We start from the raw sequence: 25614 nt of genomic DNA, 5'->3' as shown, positions 1-25614 counted from the left end.
AACAGACAGCCAAGTGGAAGACGCTTTCCCGATTGAAAAATCTGGTAACTTGAGTCAAGAAATCGTAATGACACGATTGCAAACAAACAATACCCCGGCCGGGATTGAACCCGCAGTCATAGAGTCTCAAAACTCCAGCCCGTCGCGTTACCCACTAGATCAGCTAGCCACAATAAGATTCGTCCAACTGGGTATATTTCTACACCATAGGAAGGTTAGCACAGGCACCACTGTGACCACAAATGCAAGTTTTTTACAGACGAATCTCCAGCTAGCGTGGCCGTGACGAACTCTAGCTCTAGTCCCTTCACTGCCGTCAACATGACTCAAGAAATTGTGGTTTGCAATCGTGTCATTACGATTTCTTGAGTCATGTTGACGGCAGTGAAGGGACTAGAGCTAGAGTTCGTCACGGCCACGCTAGCTGGAGATTCGTCTGTAAAAACTTGCATTTGTGGTCACAGTGGTGCCTGTGCTAACCTTCCTATGGTGTAGAAATATACCCAGTTGGACGAATCTTATTGTGGCTAGCTGGCCTAGTGGCTAACGCGACGGGCTGGAGTTTTGAGACTCTATGACCGCGGGTTCAATCCCGGCTGGGGTATGGTCTGGTAACTTGAGAATTGAATTACAGTTCTCTAAGCCCGCCCTCATAATAAGGTAGTTTTATTATTTGCTCAGACCACTGGTGTTTTATCCATCCACCAGAATAAATCTGTTCATTGTGACGTGCGAGCATAAATAAAAAAATGAATTGCACAGAAATAAATAATAGTTTAATTCCGGCCCTAGGAAATAAAGTCACATATATTGGCTGTTTCACTATAGACGCTCTAAAGCAAATAAGATTAGATGCCTATCCCTCGGAAAGGCCCATAGCGCTTGTAAGCAATATTCTTCCTTCGTACAGTTCAAAAGTAATGGGCCATTTTTTTTCTCTTCTCTTGGACAAGAAAAATAGTCTATCCTTCTTCTTTGACAGTTACGGGAAAAAAACAGAGAATTATGGCATAAATTAAAAAAATTTTCTTAAACTAAATAAAATTAAATATTTATATCGTTTATCCAGCAGAACACAAAGTGATTTTTCACTCACTTGCGGTCTATATGTTATGATGTTTATTCATAAAACAAGCCTTGTGGGATTAGAAAGAGCTTTATATTTTTTAAAATAAATTTTCTCGGAAAAATCGCTTTTTATCAATGACAGATTAGTGATAGCTTATGCTAGAGAGAATTTTAAAATGTTGCCTCCCTGTGAAATCACATTTTGCCTAAATAGTCAAGGTTACATTTGTGCTTCCCTCTGTGAGGAAGGTCACCTCTGACGAGAGTATCCCCTAAATACCCCTCCTGGCTGGTAAGGTCCTTTCTGAGCTGTATATAAGAGCCCGCTGAAGCTGTCTTCCCCGCTAAAGATAGAGGCTGTCCTCTCCATAGCCTTTACTCTCATCATGGTGAAGGAAGCAGACATTCTCGATTCTGGTAAGCGAGACATTTATTTTGCTAAAACTTCTCTTTGAATATTAACGAAATAAACGAGCGCAAGAGACTTATAATAATTTTTAAAGTTGAGTCTCTTTTTTTCAACAGTTTTCACTGGACCAGTTAGAATTTGTAAAGTTTTGATTTTATCGGCTGGTAGATTGGATACTTCTCTTTGAATATTAACGAAACAAACGAGCGCAAGAGACTTATAATAATTTTAAAGTTGAGTCTCCTTTTTCTTCAACAGTTTTCACTGGGCCAGTCAGAATTTGTAAAGTTTTGATTTTATCGGCTGGTAGATTGGAAGGGAAGGAACACGCCGGCATCAAACTCCTAAACCGGTGTCATTGTGATGATAGCAGGAAACGCAAACATAGACTTCCTCAGGAAAGGGTATGTCTTCTATGTTTCCCTCCTTTGGTAGATTAGAGACGAGTCCCACTCCTTTATTTGAAAGTGATAAATATGTTCTCTTTATGACTTACAGCCTGTGGAAGATGGGAACAGTTCATCTGATATAGAGGAGCCTATGAAGAAAGAACCAGATCTCGACAACGATGAAACGCAGAGCCTTCCCTCATGTCAGTCTGATGACCTCGTTGTGGACCTCTCTACGCTTGCTACTGCTCAATCTGATGACTCTGTTGAGGTCACTGCCGCAGCAGGTGCTGAACAAACTGCCGACCTTGAAGCGGACCCAAACAACCAGTCAGAGAAGGAAGGGAAAACGCCCGAGGTAAAGGCAGCAGATGGAGTAAAGGCAGCAGATGGAGTAAAGGCAGCAGATGGTGTAAAGGCAGGAGATGGAGAAAAGGCGGGAGATGACGTACCTGAAAAGGAAATCATTTTCGAGCGGGAGGTTATCAATCTTACAGAAAGTGAACAGGAGGAGCGCAGTCATTCAGTCTAACCACTAAAACTTGCAAAGTTTCGCCCCTTTGCTCGTGCTAAAAAACTTTGCACAGCTTTTGCCCTTTTGTATGTGAATTAATAAAAATATTGCCAAACTCTGATTTTGCGTCAGTGAGTTGCAGACCGGGGAACTCCCTCGGAGATATCAAGTTTGTACCCAGTCACCTGAATCCTTTGTACTGCCTCTCCCATCTATCAGGGGAGCAGAGTTTGGGGAGTCAGAAGTGATCATTATCTACCTTTTTTCTACTTAGTAATGCACAGAAATAAGTCTCTCTATCCCCTTGGGGGATGATTAAACATATTAAACTTGTACCCTGACAGCCCTGAGGTTATGCTGTCCCTCGAGTATCACATTCTTTTCCATGGTCATTATCCTGGAATCTCCCACCCAGTCACCTGAATCCTTTGTTCTGCTTCTGTTCCTACTTAGTAATGCACAGAAATAAGTCTCTCTATCCCCTTGGGGGATGATTAAACATATTAAACTTGTACCCTGACAGCCCTCAGGTTATGCTGTCCCCCGAGTATCACATTCTTTTCCATGGTCATTATCCTGGAATCCGCCAGTGTCTCTAGATCGACATGAATATACTACTATTAAAGTTTATGACATTTCTGGATTGTTTTGGTAAGACAATTTGTTAAAATACTTGTAGTGGTTATGACGTAAGAGAAAATAAATTGATTTTCGTAAAAATAATAATATGAATTACCTAAACAAGATTAACTTTGACAAATTGTGCTTTAACAAAAATAATCTATGCAGAATTTGGGTCAGTTGAAGAAGGTGGTTTTTATACATGACTGTATCACTTGGCGGACTAAGAACTTCATGCATTTTCTGGAAGGGAATTACAAATTAAAAACTATATTCTTTTCATGTAGTTTTTGGTTTCTTGGATAAGTTGAGGCAAACACGTCATATGTCAAAGAGGTACATATTTATTATTATTATAGTATATATATATATATATATATATATATATATATATATATATATATATATATATATATATATATATATATATATATATATATATATATATATATATATATATATATATGTATATATATATATATATATATATATATATATATATATATATATATATATATATATATATATATACTGTACATATATATATATATATATATATATATATATATATATATATATATATATATATGTCGTGCCGAATATGTAAAATTGGTCAATTAGCAAGAACTCATTTAAAATTAAGTCTTTTCGTAAATTTTCTCTTATACGTTTAAAAATATATTTTTTTCATTAATGTTATTGTAAAAATTTTTAATTTTGCACCAAAAGAATCTTAGAAAACTTACCTAACCTTATTATAACAAGAACAATTTATTGTAGCCTAACCCAACTAAATATATTTTAGATTGGTTTACAATAATTTAATACTAAACAAACACAGTGAAATATATTTTTTTCGTTAGGTTCAGAATGATTTTGTCGAAATTATTGAATACACAAATTTTCGCTTGTCCTATATGGCAAGATGAACGTTGCTATTTAAGCCAAGATCGAAAGTTCTGCCTATTCGGCACGACATATATATATATATATATATATATATATATATATATATATATATATATATATATATATATATATATATATATATATATATATATATATATATATATATATATATATATATATATATGTATATATATATATATATATATATATATATATATATATATATATGTCGTGCCGAATAGGCAGAACTTGCGGACTTGGCTTAAATAGCAACGTTCATCTTGCCATATAGGACAAGTGAAAATTTGTGTATGCAATAATTTCGCCAAAATCATTCTGAACCTAACGAAAAAAATACATTTCACTGTGTTTGTTTAGTATTAAATTATTGTAAACAAATCTAAAATATATTTAGTTGGGTTAGGCTAAAATAAATTGTTCTTGTTATAATAAGGTTAGGTAAGTTTTCTAAGATTCTTTTGGTGCAAAATTAAATTTTTTTACATCAACATTAATGAAAAAAATATATCTTAAAACGTATAAGAGAAAATTTTAGAAAGGACTTAATTTTAAATGAGTTCTTGCTAATTGACCAGTTTTACATATTCGGCACGACATATATATATATATATATATATATATATATATATATATATATATATATATATATATATATATATATATATATGTAATTACATTGCAGCAGGTATATTAGGCTTGTCTCCCATGGTACTCTTACCGAGGTCTCGTAAGCTTAGTCCTCCCAGATACCTTCTGACTCTAAGTGTTGTTATGAAATACTCGCCACCACGTGTAGCCTTTCCCAGACAACCGAGTGTTCTGGCTTCCTATCACTCACACAACAATTCCCAGGCCTCTGCCTTCTGAAGAAACATATCTGGCAAATATGTCAAGGGGTGGGGCTTAATTTTTTGTAACGTAAATTGTACCAATCGTTGATGTTAGTGACAGGTGGGAAGACTGACAGCTGGAGAAAGCACATAGTGTTATAAGACAGCGACAGCAACGAGCATTATGACCATACTAGTCACCGACTTCCACCATGCAGGTTGTGGCAATTGTCTCAGCACTTCTCCTGCTGGTATGGAACACTTTAGTTTAATTAGTATGTATGTATGTATGTTTGTATATATATATATATATATATATATATATATATATATATATATATATATATATATATATATATATATATATATATATATATATATATATATATATATATATATATATATATATATATATATATATATATATGTATTTATATATATATATATATATGTCATGCCGAATAGGCAGAATTATATGGGACTAGTGAAAATTTGTGTATGCAATAATTTCGCCAAAATCATTCTCAACCTAACGAAAAAAATATATATTACTGTGTTTGTTTAGTATTAAATTACTGTAAACAAATCTAAAATATATTTAGTTGGGTTAGGCGAAAATAAATTGAGCATGTTACAATAAGGTTAGGTAAGTTTTCTAATTTCCTTTTGGTGCAAAATCATTAATTTTTTCATCAACATTAATGAATAAAATACATCTTTAAACGTATAAAAGAAAATTTTAGAAAGGACTTAATTTTAAATGAGTTCTTGCTAATTGACCAGTTTTACATATTCGGCACGACATATATATATATATATATATATATATATATATATATATATATATATATATATATATATATATGTGTGTGTGTGTATTGTTTATATATATTGTGTGTGTGTGTGTCTGTCTGTCTCTGTACTTTTGTATGTTTGCTAACCTATTTTACTCACCTATTTGTAGTTGCAGGGGTCGATTCATAGCTTCTGGCCCCGAATCTTCACTGATCGCTTCTAAGCTAACTCTCTCCCTGCTCCATTAGCTTTATCGTATCTTTTCTTAAAGCTATGTGTGGACCCTTCCTCCACTACATCACTTCCCAGAGAATTCCACTTCCTGAAAACTCTGTGACTAAAGAAATACTTCCTAACATTCATGTGGTTCATCTGAGTCTTCAACTTCCAGTTGTGACCCACTGTTGTTGTGTCCCATCTCTAAAACATCTTTTAACTACCCCTATATGTCGTTGTCAAGCCCTCCCTATCCCTCCTGTCCTCTGTCGTCAGATCAATTTCTATTAATCTCTCCTCTTTTGACATGCCCTTTCCCGCCGGGACTAGTCCTGTAGCAAACCTTTCTACCTTCTCTAATTTTTTGACGTGCTTGATCAAGTGTGGGTTCCATACTGGAGTTGCAATACCAGTATAGGACTGACGTACACGGTGTGCAGAGTCTTGAACGATTCCTCGCTAAGGTGTCGATACGCTATTTTTAGGTTTGCCAGGTGCCCATATGGTGCAGCAGTTATTTAACTGAAGTACACCTCAGGAGATATGTTCGTTATTATACTCACCCCAGGATCCTTTTGCTTGAGTAAGGTTTGCAGTCATTGGCCTCCCTAGCCTGTACTCTCTCTGTGAACTTCTATAACCTTCCCCAAACTTCATGACTTTGCACTTGGTGGGGTTGAACTCCAGGAGTCAGTTGATGGACCAGGTTTTTAGCCTGTCTAGAACACTTTGTACTTGTACCTAATCCTCATCCACTTGAACTCTCCGCATTAGCTTCACAACATCAGCAAACAAGGACACCTGTGTACTCTCCTATTTGTGGTTGCAGGGGTTGATTCATAGCTTCTGGTCCCGCCTCTTCACTGATCGCTACTAAGTCCTCTCTCGCTGCATACTCGCCCCATGATCTTTTTCCTTGAGTGAGCTTTCTAGTCTTTGGCCACATAGAATACACTCTGTCTGCGGTATTCTTTGCTCTTCCCCGATTTTCATGGCTTTGCATTTGGCGGGGTTAAATTCAAGGAGCCATTTGTTGGACCAGGCTGGTAGTCTATCCAGGTCTCTTTGAAGACCTGCCTGATTCTTATCCTATTCAGTTCTTCTCATTAACTTCACATGATCTGCAAACAGGGACACCTCTGAGCTTATCCCTTCAGTCACGTCACTCACATATATCAAAAACAGCACCGGTCCTAGGACTGACCCCTGTGGAACCCCTCTCGTCACAGGAGCCCACTCAGATACTTCGTCACGTACCATGACTCGTTGTTGCCGCCCTGTAAGGTATTCTCTGATCCACTGCGGTGCCTTTCCTGTTGTGCGTGCCTGATCCTCTAGCTTTTTCATTAATCTCTTGTGAGTAATTGTGTTGAAGGCCTTGTTTGTTTGTTTGCTTGTGTGTACTCACCTAGTTGTACTCACCTAGTTGAGGTTGCAGGGGTCGATCCCAAGCTCCTGGCTCCGCCTCTTCACTGGTCGCTACTAGGTCACTCTCCCTGTACTGTGAGCTTTATCATACCTCTGCTTAAAGCTATGTATGGATCCTGCCTCCACTACTTCTCTTCCCAAACTATTCCACTTCCTAACTAATCTGTGTGTGTGTGTGTCTGTGCGTGTGTGTGTGTATGCGTGTGTGTGTGTGTGTGTGTGTGTGTGTGTGTGTGTGTGTGTGTGTGTGTGTGTGTGTGTGTGTGTGTGTGTGTGTGTGTGTGTGTGTGTGTATGTGTGTGCGTGTACTCACCTAATTGTGGTTTCAGGAAACGATTCATAGCTCCTGGCCCCGTGTCTTCACTGGTCATCACTAGGTCCTCTCTCTCCCTGCTCTATGAACTTTCTCATAGCACTTCTTAAAGCTATGTATTCTACCTGCCTCCACTACCTCACTTTGCACTACCTCACTTTCCACTACCTCACTCTATGGTTGAAGAAATACTTCCTAACATCCCTGTGATTCATCTGAGTCTTCAACTTCCAACTGTGACCCCTTGTTGTTGTGTCCCATCTCTGGAACATCCTGTCTCTGTCCACCTTGTTTTTTCCTCTCAGTACTTTGTATGTCGTTATCCTGTCCCCCCTACCTCTCCTATCCTCCAGTGTCGTCAGATCTATTTACCTCAGGAGATGTTCCTGGTGTTATACTCACACCATGTGAGGTTTGTAGTCTTTGGCCCCCTAGACTGTACTCTGTCTGCGGTTTTTGCCCTTCCCCAATCTTCATGACTTTGCACTTGGTGGGGTTGAACTCCAGGATCCAATTGCTGGACCAGATCCCATTGTAGTTTTGCCTGGTCCACATCCGATTGGATTCTTCTCATCAACTTCACATCATCGGTAAACAGGGGCATTTCGAAGTCTATTCCTTCCGTTATGTCATTCACAAATACCAGAAACAGCACCGGTCCTAGGACTCACCCCTGTGAAAACCCACTCGTCACAGGCGTCCACTCTGACACCTCGCCACTTACCATTACTCGCTGCTGTCTTCCTGACAGGTATTTCCTGATCCATTGTATTGCCTTCCCTGTTATCTATGCCTGGTCCTCCAGCTTTTGCACTTATCTCTTGTGTGGAACTGTGTCAAACGCCTTCTTAAAGTCCAAAAAAATACAGTCTACCCACCCCTCTCTCTCTCTTGTCTTATTGCTGTCACCCTGTCATAGAACTCCAGTAGGTTTGTGACAGAAGATTTCCTGTCCCTGAAACCATGCTGGCTGTCACTGATAAGCTCATTCCTTTGTAGGTGCTCCACCACTCTTCTTCCCATAGTCTTCTCCATGACTCTGCATACTATACATATCAGTGACATTGGTCTGTAGTTTAATGCTTCGTGTCTGTCTCTTTTTTTAAATATTGGGACTACATTTACTGTCTTCCATACCTCATGTAGTCGCCCTGTTTCGATAGATGTGTTGAAAATTGTTGTTAAGGGTACACATAGCACTTCTGCACCATCTCTCAGGACCCATGGAGAGATGTTATCCAGCCCCATTGCCTTTGAGGTACCTAGCTCGCTTAGCAGCCTCTTCACTTCTTCCTCAGTTGTATGTATTGTCTCCAACGCTATGAACACTATCTCAATCATGCCCCCCCTCACCTATTTCTCTGATGATGTTTTCAATCTTCAGTTTTTCTTCCTGCCATCTTTCATTGTGGATCATCTCCTCACTCTCCCAAAGCCTAAAAATAAACATTCACCTCTCTCTTTCCTCTGGCATTGCCATTCCCGTTTGTACATAGCCATTGTTTCCCTTATTTATTCCTGTAGCTTTTGGTGGCATGATCATGCCTCTGCATGGGTCCTATCTCTCTCTCCACCTTCTCCCCCCTCTCTTACTGCTATCCTTGCTTCTAACTGCTCTCTCCCTTCATTTCTGGGCCATGCTTGGTGGTCTGATAGGGCCTTAGTGTAGGTCAGGTCTCCTTCGTTTCCATTGGCTCCCTATTCAGTACAGGTGTACCTGCTTCAGATGCTGTCTCCTCTGGGCAATAGCCCTGTAACTCACTTCAGCCTATTTACCTCATATTCTAGGGGCCTTATCCTGGCTTCTGCGGCTTCGGCTTATGACTCCCATTTCTTCTTCACTGCCTCCATCCTCCTCTCCATTTTCACAGGAAGCTCACCTAGTTTGCTCTTCCACTCTTGTTCCATCCTTTTATATTGTTCTTCCATCCATTTTTCTCTGCCAGAAGCATTTTCCTCTAATCCTCCGAGCCTTCGACTTCCTTTCCGAGCCACCATTTTTTTTTATGTTGTAATGTGTGTGTGTGTGTGTGTGTGTGTGTGTGTGTGTGTGTGCGTGTGTGTGTGTGTGTGTGTGTGTGTGTGTGTTGTAATGTGGGTGTGTGCTGCTTGTGCATGTGTGTGTATTGGGGAGTGTGTGTGTGGAGGGGAGTGTGTGTGTGGGGGGCAGATATGGGGAGAGAGAGGGAGGTAGGGAAAGTAATGGGGGAGGAGAAAGATTAGAAAGGGGGCTAGAGGGAGAGAAAGGGTGAAAGGGAGGGAGGAAGGAAAAGAGAGGAGAATGGAGGGATGGTGGGAGATGACAAGGGATAGAAGAAAGAGGAAGAGAGAATGATGGAGAGAAAGAGAGGGAGAGAGAGAGAGAGAGAGAGAGAGAGAGAGAGAGAGAGAGAGAGAGAGAGAGAGAGAGAGAGAGAGAGAGAGAGAGAGAGAGACAAACAGACAGAGAGAGAGAGAGAGAGAGAGAGAGAGAGAGAGAGAGAGAGAGAGAGAGAGAGGGAGAGAGAGAGAGAGGCAGGAGGAGGTGCATTTCCTTCTTAAATCGCTTGACGAAGAAAAGGCTGTGGGCCAAGACAAGTTGAGCCCAAGATTGTTGAGAAGATGTGCAGACCAGCTAGCAGCACCTCTAACTCGCATCTTTCAGCACTGCCTAGTACAGTGTAAATGGCCCTCTCTATGAAAAAAGGCAAATGTAGTCCCTGTTCACAAAAAGAAGAGCAGAGCAGAAATCAGCAACTACAGACCAGAGTCACTCCTGTCAATCACTGGTAAGATCCTTGAGTTTTTGACTACCACTCACTACTTTGTGATCGTCAATATGGCTTCAGGAAAGGTTGCTCTGCTGCTGATCTGTTGTTAAACGTCTCCACTAAGTGGCACCAGTCACTGGATGAATCCAAAGTCAGCTGTGTGGTAGCACTGGACATTGCTGGCGCTTTCGACCGGGTGTGGCACCAGGGCCTCTTAGCGAAACTTCAAGCACTGGGAATTGCAGGCTCTACGTTATGTCTCCTCAGTGATTACCTTCATGGTAGATCTCTAAGTGTAGTTCTCAATGGAACGGAATCAGCAAGACATCCTATTGGGGCAAGTGTTCCACAAGGAAGCGTGCTGGGTCCATTGTTATGGAATGTCTACTTCAACGACCTTCTTCATCTCATCCCAGAATCACATGCATATGCAGACGACTGTACACTGACATTCACTTATCCAAGAGAAGAAATGCCAGCTGCTCTAAGCTACATCAATCACCAGCTGAGAGCTATATCTGTTTGGGGAAATAGATGACAAGTAACATTTGCACCTGAGAAAACGCATTTGATGATCGTCTCTAGGCACCATGATGGAAATGCTGGTGCAGTAGTAAGGATAAATGGGAGGGTGTTGGCACCTGGAGAAGAAGTTGATATTTGTGGGGTGAAATTTGACTCCAAACTAACCATGAAGAACCATGTTGTAAATCTTGCAAACAAGGCAGCCAGGAAGCTAACAGCACTTCGCCGTATCTCGCATCTGCTTGACAGTAGGGGTTGCAAGATCCTGTACGAGGCACAAGTACGCTCACACCTTGAGTATGCTCCACTTTCTTGGTTTGCCTGCCCCCTCTCTCATCTGCGACTGCTTGAAAGAGTAGAGAACAGAGCAAGACGTCTCATCTCTCGCCTGGACCCATCCTGGATAGATCTGTCATTTCAGCAGAGTTTTCAACATAGGAGGGATGTGGGTGGCCTTACTGTTATGTACAAGGCCAATATTGTCAAAATACCACACTTGGATCCACTTCGAGGACAGCGTGAAACAAGCTTTTATGCCACAAGACGAGCAGAAAGCAGCAACTTCACTCTGGCTGTACCCTTCTCCAGAACATCACTCCATCTGAGATCATACATACCCAGGATGACTAGAGCATGGAACACATTCGTACAGCATAATGATGTCAACGAGATAAAGTCAGTTGATCAAATGAAAATGCTGGCCCACAGATGGCTCCAACTTCATCCTGTTCCTTACTTGTATGTCTCATGACAATAAAAATGTTTTCAAATGAGCTGATGTAGGTAACAGCTCTTAGCTTGCCAATAAAGTTAGGAATCCTTAACCTGTAAATAGCTTGTCAATAAAGCTAGGGATCCTTAACCTTGTCAAACCATGTGTAAAAAGAGAGAGAGAGAGAGAGAGAGAGAGAGAGAGAGAGAGAGAGAGAGAGAGAGAGAGAGAGATGAAGAGAAATGGAGAGAGAGAGACAGAGGGAGAGAGAGGAGAGAACAGGGAAGTGTAGGGAAATGAGTGGGTTGGTGCTGTCTAGTTACAGTGAAAGGAGGGTGGAGGGAAAAGCGAGAGAGGGAAGGCTAAGGGAGAGAGAGGGAAAAGGAGGAGGTTGGGGGAAGAGGAGAAAGACGAGTAGGAGGAGGATGAGGGAGAGGAGGAATAGGTGGAGGAGGAAGAGGAAGAACAGAAGACAATGAGAAGTAGGAGATGGAAGAGGAAGAGGAGAAGGAGGGAAAGGAGAAATAGGTGGAGGAGGAGGAATATTAGGAGAAGGAGGAAGACTAATGGTCAGTAGGCTGTATGTTTGTTTTACTGTCAGTTATGTATGCCTAAGCACCTGTGCACTTGTCGGCCTACATGTGGTAACCCAAACTCTCCTACTAGCTCTTCTTCCCTCTTAAGTGATGTATGTATGATATTAGCTCTCCAGAGTAGGGTTTGTGACCCACAGCTACTACTGATGCAGGGCCAAACATTGGTGTCAACACTGATCATTCAACATGCAACCACAAAAAGATCATTTGTATATCACGCCTGGCAGGGGTGTCATCTAGGATCCCTGCTGTGTTGTGGCTGCACGATGATTCTCGTTGTGACAGCACTCCTGGCTCTGGTTCCCCTTCAGTTTCTTCTTCTCTTTAATTATTCTATTCACCGGAGTCCAAAGAAAACTGGATATTTTCCCTTCGATTTTTTCCTCTTCTTTCCCCCCTTACTTTATGATTGTTTTATTATTCACTAACTGATCTATCGATATTCCTCTCATCTTGTGATTGTGTTATTACTCACTACCTCATCTATCCTCACCTCTTATCTCACTGGCTTGGTGTGTGTGTGTGTGTGTACTCACCTAGTTGTGGTTGGAGGGGTCGATTCACAGCTCCTGGCCCTACACGTGTGTGCGGGTGTCTGTGTGTGAGCTGTCATATAAGATGGGGACAATTCAGGTAATAAGGGATAAAGGAGTAACGAAAGAAAAGGTAGAGAGTATGCATGAGAGGTGAGTCGATTGACATCAGAGGAGGTAATGTGAGATCACTAGTGATTACACCATCACCTCTCATTAACTCTACACTACTCATCCTCTCAGTACTTTAAATAAAATAATAAAATAAGAACAAGAAATAACTGGGACAGTGAATGTTACTATTCCACTCAGTTTTATTTCTAAGTTTTTGTACAGTAATATAATCTGGAACAGGAAAACAGGATTGGATTTAGATAAATGGGGATTGTACATAAACAGTGAGACAAAAGTGAATATATCTTACAATACATGTGCAGTAGGGCGGTTCATCGAAGGAACTTACTAGCCACGGGTCTCAAGACCCACACTGAGGACAGCTAGCTCCCCAGAGCTCCCAGCTCTCTCCACAGCTCTATGATCCCAGCTACAGCAGACCTAAAGTTTCCCCCAGAGACTCTAGCTCCTCGCCCAGAGCTCTACACGCAGGTAAGAGCTCTGACCGAATCTCCTCTCTGTTTCCTAGAGTTTATGTGGTCCTTAAAGTGCCCCTCCTAAACTCTACGTTTTGGGGTTCACCCCCATGAGATGCACACCACATGTTTTCACACCAGAGTCACTAACCACTCCTTACTGTCGCCATCAAGATCAAATGATCTGAGACCGAGACCCAAGGCAAGGGGTGTGACAATTTACACTAGTTGGTTAGGTCTACCTTTGACCTCACAAGCAGAGTTGACCTAAATCACTGTGTGTGTGTGTGTGTACTCACCAAGTTTTCACCTAATTGTGGTTGCAGGGGTCGATTCACAGCTCCTTGCCCCTCCTATTCTCTGGCCGCTACTAGGTCACTCTTCCCGCTCCATGAGCTTTATTATACCTCTTCTTAAAGCTATGTATTGATCCTGCCTCCACTACATCACTTCCTAGACTATTTCACTTTCTGACAACTCTGTCACTAAAAAAATGCTTCCTAAGATCCCTGTGATTCATCTGAGTCTTTAACTTCCAACAATGACCCCTTGTTGCTATGTCCCATCTCTGAAACATCCTGTCTCTGTCCACCTTGTTGATTCCTCTCAGATTTTGTATGTTGTTATCCTATCCCCCCTACCTTTCCTATCCTCCAGTGTCGTCAGATCGATTTTCCTTAACCTCTCCTCGTAGGGCATACACCTTAACTCCGGGATCAGTCAAGTTGCAAACCTTTGCACTTTTTCTAGCGTCCTTACATGCTTGGCTAGGTGTGGGTTTCAAACTGGTGCTGCATACTCCAATATGGGTATAATATACACAGTGTACAGGGTCCTGAACGATTCCTTAAGCTGTCAGAATGCTGTTCTTAGGTTTGCTAGGCGCCCATAAGCTGCAGCAGTTATTTGGTTGATGTGCACCTCAGGAGATGTGCCTGGTGTTATACTCACCCCAAGGTCCTTCTCCTTGTGTGAGGTTTGTAGTCTTTGGCCCCCTAGACTGTACTCCGTCTGCGGTCTTCTTTGCCCAATCTTCATGACTTTGCACTTGAAGGGGTTGAACTTCAGGAGTCAGTTGCTGGACCAGACCTGCAGCCTGTCAGATCTCTTTGTAGTTCTGCCTGGTCCTCGTGTGTGCGTGTGTGTGTATGTGTGTGTATGTGTGTGTGTGTGTGTGTGTGTTGGAGAGAGAGAGAGAGAGAGAAAGAGAGAATGTACCCATAGGTACACTCAACACTGCCCATGTATATGAAAGTTAGTCACTGTTTATGTCATGTTAGGCTGCTGCTCCACTCCTCTGAAATGAGTAGATATTTACACTTCTTTTTTTACTGGTCACAACCTTGACCTGTTGTTAATGACTTTTTTGTGTCAACACAGCTGCCAGTAGCACTGACTCGCTGCTCGTTGCCCCTCACTCAAGCGTCACTTGTGTCAACACTACTGCCTGCAGCACTATATGTGAGTGTGGGTGATGTGTTTTTGTGTCTACCTCCACCTTCCAAGTATACATGTGTCTCGTTCCCTGTTTTCCCAGGCAGTCCGGGCGTCATCACAGCTGTGTGTACCTGACTGCACAGGCAGGAAAGAGGGAGACCTGGTTAAAGACCCAACCAATTGTCTTCAGTATTATGTCTGTAGCGACCCAGATGGAGACGGTGTCCTCCCCATAGAGCCGTCTGTCTTACCCCTCCAGTGCGAAGAAGGGTGAGTCCAATTATACTTTTCTATGTGTTAATATATGTAGGATTACGCGCTGGTCAGCATGATAGTAGAGTGCTATATGACCCTAACGGGTTTACAGTTTCTCATGAACAAAATAAAATATCAGAATTGTATTTACTCAACTAGGTATATATCCCCTCAATGTATATAGTTATAAATATGGTACACATAATTAACATTCGTTGCATATTAATCTCTCGTTGTATATCACGACAGGTATACTGCAACACTTGGAACATTCAGTTTTCAATCATTCAAGAATTTTTTTGAAATCACAATACCAAATAGTTTATAGTTCCTTTTCAAAGTGATTAAACTGACTACTAAGATATTACTTACTTGTGATAATGTTACATACACAGGTGTGTATCAACATAATTATGGTATTCAATACCAACAAGGAGATAAGTAAGACACGTGTACTATAGTTTAGTATCTTTATTCCGAAACTTCTCGTCTACACAGTAGGCTTCTTCAGTCGAACACAGAGGTGGCTGGTTATGGAGAGAGAAGCTGCAGTGGAAAGTGTCTGACCACCTCATAACTACTTCAAGGTTGATGGATTGATCTCGTCTTTATATCTCCACTGTTTCTGTTGTCTCCATAATAGTTGCATCTGTATTCCACTGATGAAGTCTACTGCATAGACGACATATTTCACTTAGCCACAAGCGTGTCTCTCTGTATATATACATATGTACGTATCTCTCAGTTCATATACACGCATATAAATCTCTGTACTTTAACAAAACCTTCCCAGGACCCTTTGTATGGTAAAATTTAACTAACCAAAACTTTGGTCAAATGAACTTGTAGAACAAATACTAAAACTCTGTATGAAACACTTAGCTTTGTTGCTGTCTCTGCCTATCGTAGCTCTGAGGATAAGATAAGATAAGATTTCGTTCGGATTTTTAACCCCGGAGGGTTAGCCACCCAGGATAACCCAAGAAAGTCAGTGCGTCATCGAGGACTGTCTAACTTATTTCCATTGGGGTCCTTAATCTTGTCCCCCAGGATGCGACCCACACCAGTCGACTAACACCCAGGTACCTATTTGCTGCTAGGTGAACAGGTGTAAGGAAATGTGTCGAATGTTTCCACCCGCCGGGAATCGAACCCGGGCCCTCCGTGTGTGAAGCGGGAGCTTTAGCCACCAGGCCACCGGGCCTCCGATGACAGACAATTGCTCTACGACCACACCCTTCCCCTCTCCCAACAGTTCAAATATGGAAAATATTCCCTAGAATTTGTTTAGCTAGGTTAAATTAGGTTATGTTGGGTTAGGTTATGTTAGGTTAGGTTATGTTAGGTTAGGTTATGTTAGGTTAGGGTATGTTAGGGTAGGTTATGTTAGGTTATGTTAGGTTATGTTAGGTTAGGTTATGTTAGGTTAAGTTATGTTAGGTTATGTTAGGTTAGGCTAGGTAAGGTTAGGTTAGGTTAGATTAGGTTAGGTTAAGTTAGGTTAGGTTATGTTAGGTAAGGTTATGTTGGGTTAGGTTATGTTAGGTTAGGTTATGTTAGGTTATGTTAGGTTAGGTTATGTTAGGTTAGGTTACGTAAGGGTAGGTTATGTTAGGTTACGTTAGGTTACGTTATGTTAGGTTACGTTAGGGTAGGTTATGTTATGTTAGGTTAGGTTAGGTTAGGTTAGTTAAGTTGTGTTAGGTTACGTTAGGTTAGGTTATATTAGGTTATGTTAGGTTATGTGAGGTTATGTTAGGTTATGTTGTGTTAGGTTAGGTTAGGTTATGTTAGGTTACATTTGGTTAGGCTAGGTTAGGTTAGGTTAGGTTATGTTGGGTTAGGTTATGTTACGTTATGTTGGGTTAGGTTAGGTTATGTTAGGTTACGTTACGTTAGGTTAGGTTAGGTTAGGCTATGTTAGGTTAGGTTAGGCTATGTTAGGTTAGGTTATGTTAGGTTAGGTTATGTTAGGTTATGTTAGGTTAGGTTAGGTTAGGCTATGTTGGGTTAGGTTATGTTAGGTTATGTTAGGTTATGTTGGGTTAGGTTAGGTTAGGTTAGGTTAGGTTAGGTTATGTTAGGCTATGTTGGGTTAGGTTAGGTTATGTTAGGTTAGGTTATGTTAGGTTAGGTTATGTTAGGTTAGGTTAGGTTAGGCTATGTTGGGTTAGGTTAGGTTAGGTTATGTTACGTTAGGTTATGTTATGTTAGGTTAGGTTACGTTACGTTAGGTTATGTTATGTTAGGTTAGGTTAGGCTATGTTGGGTTAGGTTTGGTTACGTTACGTTAGGTTAGGTTATGTTAGGTTAGGTTATGTTAGGTTAGGTTAGGTTAGGCTATGTTGGGTTAGGTTAGGTTAGGTTATGTTAGGTTAGGTTATGTTATGTTAGGTTAGGTTAGGTTAGGTTAGGTTATGTTATGTTGGGTTAGGTTAGGTTATGTTAGGTTAGGTTAGGTTAGGTTAGGTTAGGTTAGGTTATGTTAGGTTAGGTTATGTTAGGTTAGGTTAGGTTAGGTTAGGTTAGGTTAGGTTAGGTTAGGTTATGTTATGTTAGGTTAGGTTAGGTTAGGTTAGGTTAGGTTAGGTTATGTTGGGTTAGGTTAGGTTATGTTGGCTTAGGTTAGTTTAGGTTAGGTTAGGTTGGGTTTTGTTAGGTTAGGTTAGGTTAGGTTAGGTTAGGTTAGGTTAGGTTAGGTTAGGTTAGGTTAGGTTAGGTTAGGTTAGGTTAGGTTAGGTTAGGTTAGGTTAGGTTAGGTTAGGTTAGGTTATGTTAGGTTAGGTTATGTTAGGTTAGGTTAGGTTAGGTTAGGTTAGGTTAGGTTAGGTTATGTTGGGTTAGGTTAGGTTAGGTTAGGTTAGGTTAGGTTAGGTTAGGTTATGTTGGGTTAGGTTAGGTTAGGTTAGGTTAGGTTAGGTTAGGTCAGGTTGCTAAAAGTCACACGTACATTGCTTCAAAACAACGATGAGGAGACAACTCAAGAATCCAACTCCGGGTTCTACACCATTCCATATCCGGGATGAACTAAATATTTCGTTAAGGAGGAAACGCTTCAGAACTTAAAAAACACAAATAAAAATGCTCTTTCCAAGAAATTGCTTAAATCTCTGTACCATAAACCACAACACCAATAAACATCTCATGAAATTCCTGGAAGCAATGCTTGTTACCATAAATTTCCAACACTCTTAACACTGGTAATTCTCAGGCTGCCTGATGGCTGCCGTGTCTTAACTCACCACACACAACAGGCCAAGTATCTGCACACAAGTGCCTGACAAGTATTAACTATCTTGCAGTGAGGAATAGATTTTTATATTGGATCACAGTTCGTCTTATGTAGGAAACTATAAGTATTTATATTCGAAATACGAAATCAGATCTAAAAGAATCTTTTTCATCTCGTTTCTGAGACCATTTCACCAGTCTTATACTGTGTGATACATCCTACCAGTTTTATACTGTGTGATACATCCTACCAGTCTTATACTGTGTGATACATCCTACCAGTCTTATACTGTCTGATACATCCTACCAGTCTTATACTGTGTGATACATCCTACCAGTCTTATACTGTGTGATACATCCTACCAGTCTTATACTGTGTGATACATCCTACCAGTCTTATACTGTGTGATACATCCTACCAGTCTTATACTGTGTTATACATCCTACCAGTCTTATACTGTGTGATACATCCTACTAGTCATATACTGTGTGATACATCCTACCAGACTTACCCTGTGTGATACATCCTATTAGTCTTATACTGTGTGATACATCCTACTAGTCTTATACTGTGTGATACATCCTACCAGTCTTATATTGTGTGATACATCCTACCAGTCTTATACTGTGTGATACATCCTACCAGTCTTATACTGTGTGATACATCCTACCAGTCTTATACTGTGTGATACATCCTACCAGTCTTATACTGTGTTATACATCCTACCAGTCTTATACTGTGTGATACATCCTACCAGTCTTATACTGTGTTATACATCCTACCAGTCTTATACTGTGTGATACATCCTACTAGTCATATACTGTGTGATACATCCTACCAGACTTACCCTGTGTGATACATCCTATTAGTCTTATACTGTGTGATACATCCTACTAGTCTTCTACTGTGTGATACATCCTACCAGTCTTATACTGTGTGATACATCCTATCAGTCTTATACTGTGTGATACATCCTACTAATCATATACTGTGTGATACATCCTACCAGTCTTATACTGTGTGATACATCCTACCAGTCTTATGCTGTGTGTTACATCCTATCAGTCTTATACTGTGTGATACATCCTATCAGTCTTATACTGTGTGATACATCCTACTAATCATATACTGTGTCATGCATCCTACCAGTCTTATAATGTGTGATACATACCACTAGTGTACTTACCGTATTCTCCGGCATATAAGGCGCGCTTTTTTCCCACAAAATTCTTGAAAATCATCCTGCGCCTTATATGCTCAAGGTCAGGGTCAAGAGCCCTTGAATGTGATTACTAATTTACCCTCATACTTCTGTCTTGCGCCTTATATGCCGGAAAGCACGTTATATCCAGGAGTGATGCACAGTTGTCTTCTTCAGTGAAATATAAACACATATGCAGTATAATGTGATCCTTTATTGACTACGTTTCGCCCACACAGTGGGCGAAACGTAGTCAATAAAGGATCACATTATACTGCATGTGTGTTTATATTTCATTGTGTCGGTATTTTATACCATTTATTTCCACCTTGTCTTCTTCAGGTATTTCTTCAATTCAGCTGATAGTGTGAGGCAATGTCAGACGATAAATCCTTCTGCCGACTATTGTAAAGGTCTCTGCAGCCCGTGTGTCATCCAGTGTGAGACTCCAGGTCAGGATGGTCACGTTATCTTACAAGCATTCTAATATGTTTTTATTTCGTTATCTGTCTCTGTCTGTATGTCTCTCTCTCTCTCTCTCTCTCTCTCTCTCTCTCTCTCTCTCTCTCTCTCTCTCTCTCTCTCTCTCTCTCTCTCTCTCTCTCTCTCTCTCTCTCTCTCTCTCACTCTTTTTTACACAGGGTTTGACAAGGTTAAGGATCCCTAGCATTATTGACAAGCTATTTACAGGTTAAGGATCCCTAACTTTATTTACAAGCTGAGAGCTGTTACCTACATCAGCTTATTTGAAAGCAGTTTTACTGTTATAAGACATACAATTAGGGAAAACAATGATGTTGGAGTCATTAGTGGGCCAGCTGAGGGCCATCTGTGGGCTAGCATTTTCATTTGATCAACTGACTTTATCTCGTTGACATCATTATGTTCTACGAATGTGTCCCATACTCGAGTCATCCTGGGTATATATGATCTCAGGTGCAGTGATATTCTGGAGAAGGGTACAGCCAGAGTGAAGTTGCTGCTTTCTGCCCGTCTTGTGGCATAAAAGCTTGTTTCTCGCTGTCCTCGAAGTGGATCCAAGTGTGGTACTTTGACAATATTGGCCTTGTACATAACAGTAAGGCCACCCACATCCCTCCTGTGTTGAAGGCTCTGCTGAAATAAAAGGTCTATCCAGGATGGGTCCAGGCGAGAGATGAGACGTCTTGCTCTGTTCTCTACTCTGTCAAGCAGTCGCAGATGAGAGGGGGGGGGGCAGGCAAACCAAGAAAGTGGAGCATACTCAAAGTGTGTGCGTACTTGTGCCTCGTACAGAATCTTGCAACCCCTACTGTCAAGCAGATGCGAGATACGGTGAAGTGCTGTAAGCTTCCTGGCTGCCTTGTTTGCAAGATTTATAACATGGTTCTTCATGGTTAGTTTGGAGTCAAATTTCACCCCTCAAATATCAACTTCTTCTCCAGGTGCCAACACCCTCCCATTCATCCTTACTACTGCACCAGCATTACCATAATTGTGCCTAGAGACCATCATCATTTGCGTTTTCTCAGGTGCAAATGTTTCTTGCCATCTATTTTCCCAAGCTGATATAGCTCTTAGCTGGTGATTGATGTAGCTTAGAGCAGCATTTCTTCTCTTGGATAGGTGAATCTCAGTGTGCAGTCGTCTGCATATGCATGGGATTCTGGGATGAGATGAAGAAGGTCGTTGAAGTAGACATTCCATAAGAATGGTCCCAGCACACTTCTTGTGGAGCACTTGCCCCAATAGGATGTCTTGCTGATTCCGTTCCATTGAGAACTACACTTAGAGATCTACCATGAAGGTAATCACTGAGGAGACATAGCGTAGAGCCTGCAATTCCCAGAGCTTGCAGTTTTGCTAAGAGGCCCTGGTGCCACACCCGGTCGAAAGCGCCAGCAATGTCCAGTGCTACCACACAGCTGACTTTGGATTCATCCAGTGACTGGTGCCACTTAGTGGAGACGTTTAACAACAGATCAGCAGCAGAGTAGCCTTTCTCTCTCTCTCTCTCTCTCTCTCTCTCTCTCTCTCTCTCTCTCTCTCTCTCTCTCTCTCTCTCTCTCTCTCTCTCTCTCTCTCTCTCTCTCTCTCTCGCTCTCTCTCTCTCTCTCTCTCTCTCTCTCTCTCTCTCTCTCTCTGTCTCTCTCTTGCGCTCTCTCTCTCTCTGTTTCTCTATCTATCTATCTGTGGAAAATAATGTATTTTCCAGAAAAAATATTGTATTTTTTATGTCAATTAGTGTAACATACTATATTTAATAAAAATTTATGTCATAAAAAATGGGTAGCCCGCACCTGCGCAGAAGGGACTCGCCATTGTTGTTTGAATTGGACACAAACGTTAGTGAATACTGGGAAGAATTTTCGTGCTCTAGAGGTAAATTTGGGCTGACACCTCTCAAATAGGAGATGAAATTGTTGGATGTGCATTCCTGCGTAAATTGAAACATCATACGACTGGACAAGACAGCTTCAGGAGCCTCAGATAAGCTATCTAGATTTGTGTTATAATTCTGGCCAGTATTTTCATAAATTTAGTTAGTGAGGTTTTCTGAGTATGATACACCTTGATCTCCAGTCAAATTGGTGAGTGATTTTAAGATATTCTCCTTCTGTTATGTAAATTGTATATATATAATCAATTATTAATTTTAATGGTATAAACCTTGGTAATAAATACCGACAAGTTGGTTTAGAAAGACACTTAAGCAAACACTATGACATATTTATTAGAAAACGTTTCGGTCCTGGGACCTTGATCACTTCTAGAAGTGATCAAGGTCCCAGGACCGAAACGTTTTCTAATAAATATGTCATAGTGTTTGCTTACGTGTCTTTCTAAACCAGTAATTTTAATATACAGTCCACAAATTTATATATTTACCAGAATTCCTGGTGATGTATATTTCATTTATAATTAATAGGTCTAGAGCAACTTGTGGATATGACAGTGGTAGGTATCGAAGGGGGACATTTTTTGTGACCTAGGTGTCCCAAATTCTTACTTCTCTATGTAACTCTGATAAATAATAATTATCTTTGTTATTTACTGGTATGTACATTATGAGTTACATACAGATAAATGTAATTTTCCACACTATCTCTCTCTCTCTCTCTCTCTCTCTCTCTCTCTCTCTCTCTCTCTCTCTCTCTCTCTCTCTCTTTTACACAGGGTTTGACAAGGTAAAGGATCCCTAGCTTTATTGACAAGCTATTTACAGGTTAAGGATTCCTAACTTTATTGGCAAGCTAAGAGCTGTTACCTACATCAGCTCATTTGAAAGCATTTTTATTGTTAATAGACATACAAGTAGGGAACAGGATGAAGTTGGAGCCATCTGTGGGCCAGCATTTTCATTTGATCAACTGACTTTATCTCGTTGACATCATTATGCTGTACGAATGTGTTCCATACTCGAGTCATCCTGGGTATGTATGATCTCAGATGGAGTGATGTTCTGGAGAAGGGTACAGCCAGAGTGAAGTTGCTGCTTTCTGCCCGTCTTGTGGCATAAAAGCTTGTTTTACGCTGTCCTCGAAGTGGATCCAAGTGTGGCATTTTGACAATATTGGCCTTGTACATAAAAGTAAGGCAACCCACATCCCTCCTATGTTGAAGGCTCTGCTGAAATGACAGATCTAAACAGGATGGGTCCAGGTGAGAGATGAGACGTCTTGCTCTGTTCTCTACTCTGTCAAGCAGTTGCAGATGAGAGGGGGGGCAGGCAAACCAAGAAAGTGGAGCATACTCAAGGTGTGAGCGTACTTGCGCCTCGTACAGGATCTTGCAACCCCTACTGTCAAGCAGATGCGAGATACAGTGAAGTGCTTTAAGCTTCCTGGCTGCTTTATTTGCAAGATTTACAACATGGTTCTTCATGGTTAATTTGGAGTTAAATTTCATCCCAAGGATATCAACTTCTTCTCCAGGTGCCAACACCCTCCCATTCATTCCTACTACTGCACCAGCATTACCGTCATGGTGCCTAGAGACGATCATCATTTGCGTTTTCTCAGGTGCAAATGTTACTTGCCATCTATTTCCCCAAGCTGATATAGCTCTCAGCTGGTGATTGATGTAACTTAGAGCAGCTGGCATTTCTTCTCTTGGATAAGTGAATGTCAGTGTACAGTCGTCTGCATATGCATGTGATTCTGGGATGAGATGAAGAAGGTCGTTGAAGTAGACATTCCATAACAATGGACCCAGCACGCTTCCTTGTGGAACACTTGCCCCAATAGGATGTCTTGCTGATTCCGTTCCATTGAGAACTACACTTAAAGATCTAGCATGAAGGTAATCACTGAGGAGACATAGCGTAGAGCCTGCAATTCCCAGTGCTTGAAGTTTTGCTAAGAGGCCCTGGTGCCACACCCGGTCGAAAGCACCAGCAATGTCCAGTGCTACCACACAGCTGACTTTGGTTTCATCCAGTGACTGGTGCCACTTAGTGGAGAGGTTTAACAACAGATCAGCAGCAGAGTAACCTTTCCTGAAGCCATATTGACGATATGGCTGTCTGTCTCTGTCTCTCTCTCTCTCGCTTTAATAGATAAGATAAGATTTCGTTCGGATTTTTAACCCCGGAGGGTTAGCCACCCAGGATAACCCAAGAAAGTCAGTGCGTCATCGAGGACTGTCTAACTTATTTCCATTGGGGTCCTTAATCTTGTCCCCCTGGATGCGACACACACCAGTCGACTAACACCCAGGTACCTATTTGCTGCTAGGTGAACAGGACAACAGGTGTAAGGAAACGTGTCGAATGTTTCCACTCGCCGGGAATCGAACCCGGGCCCTCCGTGTGTGAAGCGGGAGCTTTTGCCACCAGGCCACCGGGCCACCCCGGTGTTCCCTCTGTACTTACTATTTTTAATAATAATAATCATGATAATAATAATAATATTAATAATAATAATAATAATAATAATAATGAATAACAGGAATAATAATAATCATCATCATCTTAAGATTAAATGATTATACAAAATTCTGCAGTAATTTGAATGCCTATAAAATGTTCAATATTTCTGGTTCTTTTTGAAAATAAATAAATAAATAGGCAACTAATGTGAGAGAATTATTTCCATAACGTGTGCCTTTTTTTCATTACCATAACTGCATACATTTTCTGTGTATTCCAGGCACGTTAATTCCGTCAACACTGGATTGTAGCAAATATGAAATCTGCCTTGAAACAGGTCCTCTGGAAGTAGAATGTCCGACTGGTACTCCGTATTTCAACTTCGAGACGGGAACGTGTTCTGATGACCCTACTGTTTGCTACGAAACTTGTGACCCCTGTGACGTGTACTGCGTGGCTGATGGCAGGATTCCTAATCCACACAACTGTCATGGCTACTTGTACTGCAACCCTCCTGATGTGGCTTTATTTCTTTGCCCCGAAAACGAAGTCTTTAACACACAATCTCTCATCTGTGAGAACACCACAGACACCTGTGACAACCTCTGTACAGACACCACTGGCGCTTATGATGATTCTTGGGACTCGTTTTTGGAATAAGTTTGAGTATGTTTGATATGTGAATAAATCTATCAGCGTTTATAGGTTTTACAAAAAAAATCATTTTATTAAAAGCCTCATATGGGGTAATTATCTCACAGGAAAACATGCATCCTTTATCCTGATGTCATTGAGATTAGAGTGAAAAGTAAAGTGTATGTGATAACGAGTGACTCACTGGCACCAACAAGTCTGAGCAAATTCCTCTGGTTAACACTTGGCGCTATTGGTCGAAATGTGGCTCCACTGGTCAAGACGTGATATATCTGTTCGAAACATCCTATAAGTGATCACTGGAGAATACGTGAAACTACTGTTCGAACCGTGTAACAGAACTACGAGGGGAAAAACGATGCTGCATATCTAGTACGCTCTTAAGAAGTAAGGGGGCCATCGGGGAAAAAATTGTAGCTCTTTTGTTTACCGTCCGATTTCCTCCAGTTTTGGTGCACAAGACAAAGTGTTTTCACACAGTTTAAAAAATATTTGTCAAAAATATACTTCAAACAACAACTGAGAAAACGCTGAAAAAGGACTGATTTACTGAAAATGCCCTTTGGGGGCGATTTATGCCTATATGGGACGACGTAAGGTTGTTTGGACACTTGGTGCCGAGAGAACAATGCTTATACGAATTTTATAAGCTACCTGTCCTCTAAAATAACTTATCTTTATTTCACAAAAAAAAATAAAGTTTGTTAGTTCTTGGAATGTTGCAAGAAATCTGCCCTTTACTCCCACATAACTCCCAAAGTATTTGG

General features: G+C 40.9%; 1 protein-coding gene across 1 annotated transcript; it reads left to right on the top strand.

Moving 5' to 3' along the window:
• Positions 1 to 4856: 4856 nt before the first annotated feature.
• On the top strand, positions 4857 to 25019 carry LOC138851064 (uncharacterized). The gene is made up of 4 exons (XM_070103449.1): positions 4857 to 5012; positions 14757 to 14926; positions 19687 to 19796; positions 24474 to 25019. The coding sequence occupies exons 1-4, from the start codon at positions 4974 to 4976 to the stop codon at positions 24851 to 24853; spliced, it is 699 nt and encodes a 232-aa protein (XP_069959550.1). The 5' UTR covers positions 4857 to 4973; the 3' UTR covers positions 24854 to 25019.
• The last annotated feature ends 595 nt before the right edge of the window (positions 25020 to 25614 follow it).

The sequence above is a fragment of the Cherax quadricarinatus genome, chromosome 85, assembly GCF_038502225.1.
Source record: "Cherax quadricarinatus isolate ZL_2023a chromosome 85, ASM3850222v1, whole genome shotgun sequence".
In the NCBI taxonomy this organism is placed as follows: Eukaryota; Metazoa; Arthropoda; class Malacostraca; order Decapoda; family Parastacidae; genus Cherax; species Cherax quadricarinatus.
Note: the sequence above shows the minus strand (reverse complement) of the source record. Positions and strands in the feature narration are given on the sequence as shown.

Bases quoted from the DNA above. Each gene is read 5' to 3' on its own strand.
- LOC138851064 (XM_070103449.1), top strand. From the start codon at position 4,974: ATGCAGGTTGTGGCAATTGTCTCAGCACTTCTCCTGCTG. The intron at 5,013-14,756 runs GTATGGAACACT...CTGTTTTCCCAG, and splicing joins TCTCAGCACTTCTCCTGCTG to GCAGTCCGGGCGTCATCACA. The intron at 14,927-19,686 runs GTGAGTCCAATT...TGTCTTCTTCAG, and splicing joins CCCCTCCAGTGCGAAGAAGG to GTATTTCTTCAATTCAGCTG.